Source organism: Phacochoerus africanus, chromosome 3, assembly GCF_016906955.1.
Source record: "Phacochoerus africanus isolate WHEZ1 chromosome 3, ROS_Pafr_v1, whole genome shotgun sequence".
NCBI classification, from domain to species: Eukaryota; Metazoa; Chordata; class Mammalia; order Artiodactyla; family Suidae; genus Phacochoerus; species Phacochoerus africanus.
In genome coordinates, this window is record NC_062546.1 from 121,938,341 (window position 1) to 121,950,542 (window position 12,202).

Sequence of the window (12,202 nt, forward strand, 5' to 3'; positions counted from 1 at the left end):
TCACATCTTCCTGTGTCAGTGGTTCTGGCATGCTACAAAGTCACGTCTCCACTTCTTGTTACCCCTAAGAACCTTAGTAGGTTGGTTCCTGGTGTGTTTCCAGCACACCCTCAGCTCCATGATTCCAGATCCTGGTCCTCAGTTTGTCAGATGTTTGACTTCTGATATTCTGATTGGACATAGTAAGCTGTCATATTGAATGGGATGAAAATAAAGTATGCGTTTGCAGTTTATTTTTTTCACATATTTTATGATTTGGGGATCAGTGTTTCTTAAAGACTTTGAGTACCTTTTGTGTGCCTCTCAGTGAGTGCAGATGCCACCATTCTGAGTGGTGGGTGTTGTCTTAATAGATAGTATGGGACTAAACAACTACAATTCATAGTGGAAAAGTGTCTGAAAAAGAATGTGTGTAGGAGTTCCTCTTGTTGCTCAGTGGTAATAACCTGACTAGTATCCATGAGGATGCAGGTTCAATCCCTGGTTTTGCTCAGTGGGTTAAGGATCCAGCATTGCCTTGAGCTGGGGTATGGGTTGCTACATGGCTCGGATCTGGTGTTGCTGTGACTGTTGTGTAGGCCAGCAGCTGTAGCTACTATTTGACCCCTAGCCTGGGAACTTCCATATGCCATGGGTGCAGCCCTAAAAAAGCAAAAAAAAAAAGGTTGTGTATAAATGTGTAACTGAATCACTTTTCTATACATCTGAAACTTAAACAGCATTGTAAATCAACTATACTCCAGTAAAATAATTTTAGAAAATTAAACTGTACTAGTGATGCTGGAAGATCCTTCCTCCCTCATCTTGGGTTAAGAAGACTTATTATTAGGGAACAAGGAAAAGTTAAAATTATTTCTTTGATCAAAGATAAATATAAGTATAGATGTTTTGCATATAGATTCTCAGATGGTTTTAGAAGTTGATTCTTTAATTCTGTAGATGAATGTTGATACTCTAATAGCCTTACATGTCACTAGAAGAAACATATCTAACATTTTTCCATTCATGATTTGAATAAGTAGTTTTATGCTACAGCAACTTGGAATTTGTCATCTAACATAATCATCTTATGTATCTGAATTCATACTTTTAATTAAAATACATCTTTATAGGAGTTCCTGTCGTGGCACAGTGGTTACGAATCCGACTAGGACCCATGAGGTTGAGGATTCAATCCCTGGCCTTGCTCAATGGGTTAAGGATCTGGCGCTGCCATGAGCTGTGGTGTAGGTTGCAGACTCGGCTCGGATCCCCCGTTGCTGTGGCTCTGGTATAGGCCAGTGGCTACAGCTCCGATTAGACCCCTAGCCTAGAAACCTCCGCATGCCATGGGAGCGGCCCTAGAAAAGGCAGAAAGACAAAAAAGATTTTATATATATATATATATCTTTACAAGTTAATTATACATTTTAGAATCTCTGATTAAATTTTAGTAAGCAAATCTTAGAATCCGAATTCCAAATCTTAAAAATACTTTTCTCCATGAGAGAAGGAATATAATTTAATATTTGTAGCATGCTGATTTTAAGCATCCTCTCTTTAAACTCTGTTATTCTTTGTCCCCGCGTCCTCTGCTCTCATTTCAGGGATGTTCATGGAACGCCTGGTACTAAAGGGCCAGGAAGCATTCCCCTGCAAGACCAGCACCTGGCCCTGGCCATCTTGCTGGAGCTGGCTGTGCAGAGAGGCACGCTGAGGTGAGGGGTTCCCCAGGCTGGGAGCACTGGAGGGAAGCACTCCTTCCCCGAGTGACTGTTTCATTTCATAGAACTGTTTGTGATGGTAGCAGGCGTGTAGCAGAGATTGGTCTCTGATCTGACCGTGATCAGAGAACCAGTCCCGGATCCTCTTCTTTCAGACCTGGGTCCATTTAAGTTTTCTTCACTTCTTTTTTTATGCAGAACTTTTTAGTCGTCTAGGAACTTTTTTTTTTTTTTTTCTCTTTAATTTTTTTCAAATGGTTATTTTGATTCCATTAATTTAAGGTCCTAAAAATTCCCCATACAAAGTGCTCTTTGAGCTTTGAATTGGCTTGTGTTTCTTATCCCAGAAGGTAGGTGTCTTGTTTTAAAATCTTGGCATTGATTTAGTGATTTGACTGCCAAGAATTGTTTTCATGGCCTTGTTTTTAGTTTCCTTTCAAATCTAAAGTATTTCTTCAATTTTATTGAGCTGTTGCTTTTATTTTGACAGCCCATGGCAAAAAAAAAAAAAAAACACCACCACCCTATTTTTACTAGACAATAAAGATATTTTTTCTTCCAGCCAAATGTTGTCTGCCATCCTGTTGTTGCTTCAGTTATGGGACAGTGGGACACAGGAAACCGACAATGAGCGGTCTGCCCAGGGCACCAGTGCCCCGCTTCTCCCTTTGCTGCAAAGGTTCCAGAGCATCATCTGCAGTAAAGATGGCCCTCATACAGAGGGCGACACTCATGTAGGTATCGTTGTGAGACTGTACTTAAGTAGCTCTCTTCATTTCCATTATCCTAAAGCAGTTAGCCTTTCATCAACAAGACCAGAGCATGTGTTTGTGGTGCTGGTTGCTTCAGGGGTGGGGGGCGGGAGAGTGGTGTTCTTGGCAATTGCTAGAGCACATCAGGTGTGAGATGTGTGTTGCCGGTCACAGCATGGGTCACAGTTGATGCAAGAGAACATCACATGGTCACATCGGATTCTTTGTAGCACCTAAGGAGTAGCCAGAGCCATCTGTGTTTTGTAGACCCCAGGCCCTTTGTATTTGCTCTGGATTGTGTATTTTTAGTAGGAGAAGTATATTTCTTAGTATGTGTCAACTTTTGCTTTTTAAGAGGTCCATCTTCTGCCTTGTTGGCCTCGCACTTTTCTTTCTGTTGAACTGGAGCCATTGAGCCCATTGTGTTTGTGGGTTTAGTGCGTTGTGCTCTGGCTGTGATGTGGCTGTGGAGGATGTGAAGAGGGCATGCTCAGCTCCATGTGGGAGCAAGTTAGTAGGGGCATTGAAGATGGATAAAAATCCTGATGATATTTCAGGAAGAATGCGAGAGTTCAGGTGCGTTCTTATGGGACTTGCAGCAAAGAGCCTGGGAGGTGGTGCCAGGAGGCAAGGTGAGGCTGGAATGGGAAGGAGCATGTCTGGTTCAGAGGCGGTGCTGTGCTGCAGGACCTCACTCTGTCCGTGAGAGAGCAGTTACTGTGGGTCAGTTTTGACACTACCAGGGGTGCCAGGCAAGTCTTCTCTTTCCCCTCCACACCCCTCCACATGCCATTTACAGACAGAACCTCCCGCAGCCAGCAATAGCTGTGTTGGCAGCATGGAGCCAAGTCTGAAATGCACACTTTTAGAAAAATATTAGGAAAACAGCATTGAAAATAGTGGCTCACTTTGTTGGCCCTCCGTGAGTAGAGGGGTACCTCGTGAAGCACTCACCTAAGTCATCACTGTGGCCCAGGACTCTGAGGCTGGTGGCAGAGCAGGGCCTGTCTAGGTCTGAATTCTGGGACTGCTGATGTTTAGAGGTACGGCTTTGATTTTGCAGGGTTTTTTTCTGGAAAGACTTAGCTATCCCATTACAAAGTTTCAGTCTGATTATTCTGTAATGATAATAAGGCTCTTTTGTCATAGAAGAAGAATTAGAATTAGGAGTTCTCTTGTGGCACATTGGGTTAAAGATATGGGGTTGTCACTGCTGTGACTTGGGTTTGACCCCTGGCCTGGGATCTTCCATATGCTGTGGGCACAGCCAAAATAAAAGCCAATACAAGCAAACAAAAAAATCTAGAATTAACAATTATCACTTAATGTGCAAATAAAATTAGGTTTTCTAACGAGTAGGCAGCATTTAGATGAAAGTAAATGTTTGCTGTTTTCAGTTTTCAGAGCCAGGTTGTGATTCAGTGCTGTGTCCTCAGACAGCTTGCTGTGCATTCTTCTGAGGACTCTTGGGTTATGAGCCTGTGGGGTTCATTCACCTGTGTCGAGTCTGTACACTGGTGATGGGTGTGCAGTAAGTGCCTAGCTGTCTTGACATCAGCAGCACTTGTCATTTGATAGCCAAAAAGGAGCAGATTTATGGATAATGAATGTCTGAGTACCAGCATATAAAGAGAGGTTAAAGGCTAATTGTGTTACTTTAATTTTTTCCACCTTTTCTGAAGATGCTTCTTTACTTTTCTTCTCTAGCTTCTGTCTGGCCCTCTGAGCCCCAATGAGAGTTTCCTGAGGTACCTGACTCTTCCACAAGACAACGAGCTTGCCATAGACTTACGACAAACTGCGGTCGTTGTCATGGCCCACTTAGACCGCCTGGCCACCCCTTGTATGCCACCTCTGTGTAGCTCTCCAACATCGCATAAGGTAAGTGTCATACTAGTGGCAGTTCTTTGCGTGTCTGTTCCTGGATTCTCATTCTCTACCTGTGTGGAGACTCCCTTTCTCTGGTATTGAGGTTTTCCATCATGCGCATGTTAAGGGGTCACAGTGAGCGATGAGCAGGCTGAAGTGCACAGGGTTTGTGACCTGCCCCATGTCCAGGTTCCAGATTCAGGAGGCTCTCCTGTTCACATAGCCATGTTGTACTGCCTTCCTTGGGAGAAAAGTAGTGCTGTGTCTGATCTACATGTGTGGGGCTGGCCAGTGAAGGCCCACCAAGGACCTCACACAGTCCCATCTGATTGTTACAACATTGCTTTGTTACTTGGGTGGGAAGGCTGCCCCTTGGAGTTGTGGTGAACTTGATCAAGGTCAAGTCAGAAGAATCTGGGCCACACAGAAGAGTCCTGGTTTTGAATCCAGGTTTCTCTAACTTTTAAGTTTTAATCCGAAGAGTATTTATTTTATTTTACAGTTGTTTATGTTTTCCATATAAGTAATATATTCACATGGTTCAAAAATAAAAACTAAATGCAGTGACACATTGTCAGTTCCTCCCCTGCTGCCTCCCGTCACCCAGTTTTCCATCTGTTGCTTCTCACTTTCCCGGTCTCTTAACGCATCCTTTCAGTCTTCTTGTAGCAGTAATATGTCACATCACTTCTGTAGCTTGTTTTTCCACTAAGCAGAATACTGAAGAGATCTCTGTGTAAGTAAACAGAGCTTCTCTCTTTATTTCAAAAGTGGTCCACATGTGGATGTATCATGATTTTTTAAAAAATAAGTCTCCTATTGGTGGACACATTTTGCCAGAAGTTTTCTACTCAGATGGTGCTGCGATGGCTTCCCTTATACCTTTGTTACCGTGTGTGCCTGTATGCAAGTATAGCGGTGATGTACCTGGTGTGATGGACCCATGAGCTAATTATCTCTGAATTAATCTTGGGTTGATACCTCTCACTCCCACCCCTAGCAAGGACACTTGTCTCCCATGCTAGTACTTAGGTCTTCAGGTCTCTGCCTGTAATGGCACAAATTGGTGATCTGATATTTTCTGAGCATTTTTTTTTTCTTTTTTTTTTTTAGTCTGCACTTGAGGCATGTGGAAGTTCCTAGGCCAGGGATCAAATCTGTGTTGTAGGTGTAGCCTGCACCACAGTTGCAGCAATGCTGGTTCCTTAACCTGCTGTGCTGCAAGGGAACTTCCTGGTTCGAGCATTTTTAAATATGCTGGAGGTCTACGTACTAATTTTTTTTAATGAACTGTGATCATGGCATATGAAAGTTCCCGGCCAGGGATTGAATCCAGGCTTCAGCTGTGACCTGTGCCACAGCTGCAGCAATGCTGGATCCTTTAACCCACTGTGCTGAGCTGGGATCATACTGACACATCTGCAGTGACCCGAGCCACTGTAGTCAGATTCTTAACTCATTGTGCCGTAGAGGGATCTTCTACTTATTCTACTTTTTAATGGTTGCTGTTAAAATGAAATGCTGTGGAAAAGTCATCTGTTAAGTCATTTCATTTTACTTGCTAACTGAGGCACTATAGAGTATTCTGAGTTATTTTGATGTTTTGAATCAGCTTCTTTCTTTACTTGGTTTGTTTTTGTCTTACTGTATATCATCGTTACTCCTTGTGTGAATTTTTCTTTCTCTTGTTTAAGAAAGAAATTGTCTTGCTGCTATAAAGAAAATGTTTACTTTGTTATCTGACAGGGATCATTGCAAGAGGTCATAGGATGGGGGTTAATAGGATGGAAATACTATGCCAACGTGATCGGTCCAATTCAGTGTGAAGGCCTTGCCAACCTGGGGGTCACTCAGATCGCCTGTGCGGAGAAGCGCTTCCTGATCCTGTCGAGGAATGGCCGTGTGTACACGCAGGCCTACAATAGCGACACGCTGGTGGGTGCCAGACTGCTTCCTGTGGTTGGGATGCTCTTTGCTACTGATGCTATGGATCTTGTCTTTCTTTACATTAGTTGGTTTCTGAAGATTTATAAGCATCCACTTGCTGTATATTGTTAGTTGTGTTTAAAACCCTTAATTGAGTTTAAAACTCAGTAATTATAATCACTATTGTCAAAATTTGCAGAATTTCTTAGTTCTCAAGCCCAGGAACTCCTTACAGTGCCAGTTATTGCCAACCATCATTTTTATTTGTAAACTGTAAACTCAGTTCACTTTGGGGGCCAGGAAGGAAGTGACACATGACTGATTTCTGGGGATGGTGGCAGATTGGGACATGCCTGTTCCTATTCATCTCTAGCTGCAAGTTTCCTCATGCAGAGGAGGCCTTGTGGTGCCATGGAGTACGTGGAGGCCGCCTGCCTGATTGTCCTCTTGGTGCTGGGCAAGGCAGCTGGTTAAGTGGGTGGCAAACACCAGAGGCTCATGTTCTTTCATTTTGGAGGGTGGGGGTTCATTAAATTAAGGTACACAGCTGGGTCATGTCATGCTGTTTTCTTTGTTACTTGGATTGTGTACCAATTTTATTCCTGTTTTTGCCCGTTTAGGCCCCACAGCTGGTCCAGGGTCTTGCCTCAAGAAACATTATAAAAATTGCTGCCCATTCCGATGGTCACCACTACCTGGCCTTGGCAGCCACTGGAGAGGTGTATTCCTGGGGCTGTGGGGATGGCGGACGACTGGGCCACGGGGACACTGTGTATGTATAGTCTCTTCCTATAACTGACTTGGCTTTTGTTTTGCTACAGCCAAAGTGGGGTGGAAAAGACAAGTGTGGCGAGGTGTCCTCCAGCTCCTCAGACATGTAGGGCTAAGATGGAGCGCCTACCAAATGGATCAGCCCCTGGGCGACAATGTGGGAGTCTACCCACAGCACAGACATCAATTGGCCTTCATGTTTGTCTCCTCTAGCTTTTACTACTCCTTTGTTAGCTACACATATCATACCCCTCTTGGAGTTTCTCAATCAAGTCCCACACTCCTTTCTCCTCATTCACAACCTCAGAACATCACTGTCAAATGAGGTCCCCTTTCCTTGAACCAAAAATCAATAATTTTTTAATGTCTTATGTTGTGGAAGCTTTTGATTATTATAAGAGACCAGAAATGAAATAGAATGTTGTTGTAAATGCAAGGTTGTGAAGATAAAGAGTTCTGATGATTGCCTAGGAGTCATAGGAACCCTTTCGTATGTTGCTGTTGTGAGTGGAGCCTGGTGGAGAAGACGTTGGCTGTGGGTTGGCATTGAAGATGAAGCCCACTCCATGAGCAGGGAGTGGGCAGCAGAGTCAAGAGGAGATGGCTCACTCTCACTGGGGTGGAGATGGATATCCTCTGGGAAGGATCTCAAGGATCCCTTTTTTTGGGCCCTTTGTAGCCAACTCCTCCCTACCTCCAGCAACCTGGCGACCACTAACCTGCCCTCTACCACTGGGTGGCATTCTGTTTCTGGCTCTGCCACTTGGTGTAGATCCTGAGCTTTGTCCTTCCCTGCAGCAGAGTGCTATCTGTATAGGCCACTGTTCAGATCACTGTGACCAAAGCTGCTATGGACCTGATTGCCTGCATCTCTAACAGACACTATTGTGATATTCCTGCTGGAGGCCACATTTGACATTGGGTGTCCACTTGACAAAAAATTATGGATGTGTTAAGTGTTCAAATTCTGGATTTCTTAATTATTACTAAGACAACTGGCAGGCAAAACTATCCTAATGTTCTTAGTATCTTATTTTCGGGAGTATCACTAATTGGGAAGGCCCAGAAGGGCATTCACATTTATTCCTTTTCTCTCCATAGGCCGCTTGAGGAGCCTAAGGTGATTTCTGCTTTCTCAGGAAAGCAGGCTGGGAAGCACGTGGTGCACATTGCCTGTGGGAGCACATACAGTGCAGCCATCACTGCCGAGGGGGAACTCTACACCTGGGGCCGTGGGAACTATGGCCGTTTAGGCCACGGTATGTCTCCTCTGAGCCAGCCTGAGCCTGCAGCATGGGGCTACCTCTTTTGAGGGACTTGAAGTAACCATAGTCCTGTCTGTTTGAAGGTTCCAGTGAAGATGAGGCCATTCCAATGCTGGTAGCTGGGCTCAAAGGACTGAAGGTCATTGATGTGGCATGTGGGAGTGGGGATGCTCAAACCCTGGCCGTGACGGAGAACGGTACGTGGAACTCAGGCTGCCTGAGCAGCTAAGGAGGAGGAGGGCTGCTTTCCCAAGGGAGAGAGCTTTGGAGGCTTTGAGTGAGGGTGCTCCTCAGTGTTGTTGGCAGAGGTACAGAAGATATAGGGGTTGTAAATTCCACTGCCCAGGGCCAGAAAGCTACCATCCTTCCTATTAGGGCCTTTTGTTTTTTACACAAAAATAAAAAGTTAAAATGCAATAATTAACGTTCTAAATCGTTTCTGTTTACTAGGATTACATTTCCTAATGTTTAGCCACTCTTGATTCTCTGTGGTAAATCCTGATTAGTCTTTAGGTATTCTACAGTAGATACTTGTTTCTAATTTCGGTTCTATATTTGTTTTCATTATGAGATTGTACTCATTTGTCATTTTTTGAGGATATATTTATCAGGTTTGATGGTTTGAATCATGTTGATTTTTTTAAACTGTATCCGTCTGTCAGTATTGTGGGGTTCTATCCTTAGAATTGTGGGGTCTATTTATTGGAATCAGCTGGGAGCCTCTCAGCCTCATTCTCCCACAGAGAGCAATTCTATGTAATTTTTAATTACATTACACTAACATGTTATTTGGAATAATTGTACATTTGACTTGAGGTCAGCATGGCAAGAATGATGTGCAGGCAGACCCAAGAGTAGTTAGTGTGCAGTGTATTGTGGGCCCAGTTACTGTGTTTTATGGAGGCAGTAGAGCTTTTGTTCTGTGTTTAGTACTTAGTTGAAGCATATCATTGAGCCCAAATTAGTAAGAGTTATGACTTTATCATTCATTTAGTTAAAACAAAAAGAAAACTCAATTCTTCTTCTTTTTTTTTTTTTTTCTCCTTTTTGGCTCCCCTGTGGCATTTGGAGTTCTCGGCCCAGGGCTCAGAACTGAGCTGTAGTTGCGGCCTACACCACAGCTGGGGCAGCACCAGATCCTTTAACCCACTGCGCCAGCCAGGGATTGAACCTGTGTCCTGGTGCTGCACCATTGCACCACAGGGGAACCCCTCCATTTCTTAATTGCTTCTGTATCGACCTGAAGTAGAAACCACATCTCATTTGGTCAATAACCACCCGTGTAGAGCTAGCTATATATATATGTTAGTGGTCTAGATTTTGGTGTTATTGGCTGTATTAATTATTTCCAACCATTTAAAAGTTTTATTAGATGTACAGTTAACTCAAATAATTGTATTTTTCAGGTCAAGTGTGGTCTTGGGGGGATGGTGACTATGGCAAATTGGGCAGAGGTGGTAGTGATGGCTGCAAAACACCAAAGCTGATTGAAAAGCTTCAAGACTTGGATGTTGTCAAAGTCCGATGTGGAAGTCAGTTTTCTATTGCTTTAACAAAAGATGGCCAAGTTTATTCATGGGGTAAAGGTGACAACCAGAGACTTGGGCATGGAACAGAAGAACATGTTCGTTATCCCAAACTCTTGGAAGGATTGCAAGGTAAGTACAAAATGTCAACTTTTAAGGCAGTTTCCTTTAGTAATCTTTGAAAGTTTGCAGGTATTTCTTTTCTTTGTCTGAAATTCCATGAATGTCAGAAGCTTGATAAAGACTACAAACAACCTACAGCTAACATCACACTTAATGGTGAGAAACTCAAAGCCTTCCCACTAAGATTGGAAAGGGTGTCCCATCTCACTATTTCTTTTCAAAATTAAATTGCAAGTTTTAGCTAGTGTAGTAAGACATGAAAAGGAAAAAAGAGTATATCGAGTGAGAAGGAAGAAATAAAACTGTCTTTTTGCACAGGTGACATGATTGTCCATGTAGAAAACCTGAAGGAATTGACCAGAAAAGCTTTCTGGAACTAACAGGGTTGCAGAATACATAGTTAATATGTGAAAGTTAATTTCTTTCTTATATCCCAGCAACAGAGAAGTGGAATTTGAAATTAAATATACTATATCATTTGCGTTAGCATGCAGTGATGAAATACATAGGTGTAAATCTAACAAAATATATATGAGATATATATGAGGAAAATTACAAGATTGATCAAAGAAGAACTATATAAATGGAAAAATATCTATGTTCATGGATGGGAATCCTGAATATTATCAAGATTCCAACTCAGTCTATAGATGAGGTACAGTCTCAGCCAAAATCCCAGCAAGTTACTTTATGGATATTGATAAAGTGAGTCTAAAGTTTGTATAGAGAAGCAGAAGACCCAGAATGGTCTTCACAGTGTTAAAGAAAGATGACACAGTGGCCAACTTCAAGACTTACTATAAAGCTACAGTAATCAAGATAGGATGGTATTAGAGTTCCCTTTGTGGCTCAGCAGTAACGAACCCGACTAGTATCCATGAGGATGTGGGTTCAGTACCTGGCCCCCTCAGTGGGTTAAGATTCTGGTGTTGTGGTGAGCTGTGGTTTAGGTCGCAGACAAGGTGTGGATTCTGCATTGCTGTGGCTGTGGTGTGGGCTGGGAGCTGCAGGTCCCATTCGACTCCTAGCCTGGGAACTTCCATGTGCCTCAGTTTTGGCCTAAAAAAGATCAAAACAAAACAAAACAAAGGAAAACACCCAGTATGGTATTACCTAAAATATAGATAGATAACTGGAACAGAAGAGAGTGCTCAGCAATAGACTCACATGAATGTAGTTGATCTTTGACAGAGAAGAAAAGGCAGTACAATGGAGCAAAGATCATTTTTTCAACAAATGGTGTTGGAACTATTGAAATATATGTGTTAAAAAATGAATACTCAATAATGTGAGGAGGCTAGCGTGTGTTGGGGTAGAGAATATATGGGAGATCTCTGCCTTCTCAATTTGCTGTGAACCAAAAACTGCTCTAAAAACAAAGTTTTTTTGTTTTTGTTTTTGTTTTTTTAAAGAGCATGCTTTGCTTTGTTATACATTAGGACAGGAGAAAACGATTTTGTAGTTAATTAAAAATACACGTGTCTTTTTCTGAATGAAAATTTGAATAAGGAGGAAAAAAATGAACAGATCCTTTTCATACCTTAGCACTATTTTATTTGCAGATTGTAGGACTTAATAAATTGTAGCTAGTAAAACACAACAGGAGTTTTACTAATGTACACGAAGCAGATGAATTGTGAATATTAAAGCAATGAATAATCCTTTAGAAGTTGACTTTAAATGCCTTCTGACTTGAGTGGCCTCAAGTAAGTATCTTTATTGCAGAAGTCATAGTCATGAACCTGTATCTGCATCCCTCTTTCCATCCAGGGAAGAAGGTGATTGATGTGGCTGCAGGTTCCACCCACTGCCTGGCTCTGACTGAGGACAGTGAGGTTCATAGCTGGGGGAGCAATGACCAGTGCCAGCACTTTGACACCTTGCGTGTGACTAAGCCAGAACCCTCTGCACTGCCAGGACTGGATACCAAACACATAGTTGGAATTGCCTGTGGACCTGCTCAGGTACTGAGTAGATAGCTTGATTTGGTATTTTGTAGAATTTTGGTTTCCCATCTTTCTTTGCTAATATGTAGAAATAACATTGACTTATATGTGTAGTCCTTACATCCTCCAGTTGTTTAAAACTCAGTTATTAGTTGTAGGAGCTTCATTGTGATTCCTTAGGGTTTTCTTCCAAAACAGTTTTGTTTTCCAATATATATGCCTTTTATTTCTTTCCCTTGCCTTTTGGCGCTGGTCGAGACTTCCAGCTTGATGTTGAGTAAGAGTAGGGAGGGGGTGTATCCTTGCCTTGTTCCTGATTCT

General features: G+C 42.6%; 1 protein-coding gene across 4 annotated transcripts in view; it reads left to right on the top strand.

Moving 5' to 3' along the window:
* Positions 1-12,202, top strand: part of HERC2 (HECT and RLD domain containing E3 ubiquitin protein ligase 2) — a 214,175-nt gene that overhangs the window by 43,509 nt on the left and 158,464 nt on the right. For 3 of the 4 annotated variants that reach the window (XM_047772566.1, XM_047772568.1, XM_047772567.1), the window contains exons 8-16: positions 1,587-1,697; positions 2,266-2,437; positions 4,163-4,336; positions 6,071-6,259; positions 6,871-7,022; positions 8,123-8,280; positions 8,370-8,483; positions 9,693-9,944; positions 11,706-11,899. In XM_047772566.1, coding sequence (XP_047628522.1) covers positions 1,587-1,697; positions 2,266-2,437; positions 4,163-4,336; positions 6,071-6,259; positions 6,871-7,022; positions 8,123-8,280; positions 8,370-8,483; positions 9,693-9,944; positions 11,706-11,899 — 1,516 coding nt within the window. Of the gene's footprint in view, positions 1-1,586; positions 1,698-2,265; positions 2,438-4,162; positions 4,337-6,070; positions 6,260-6,870; positions 7,023-8,122; positions 8,281-8,369; positions 8,484-9,692; positions 9,945-11,705; positions 11,900-12,202 lie in introns of those variants that run through there. The other variant, XM_047772569.1, reaches the window with a different exon arrangement.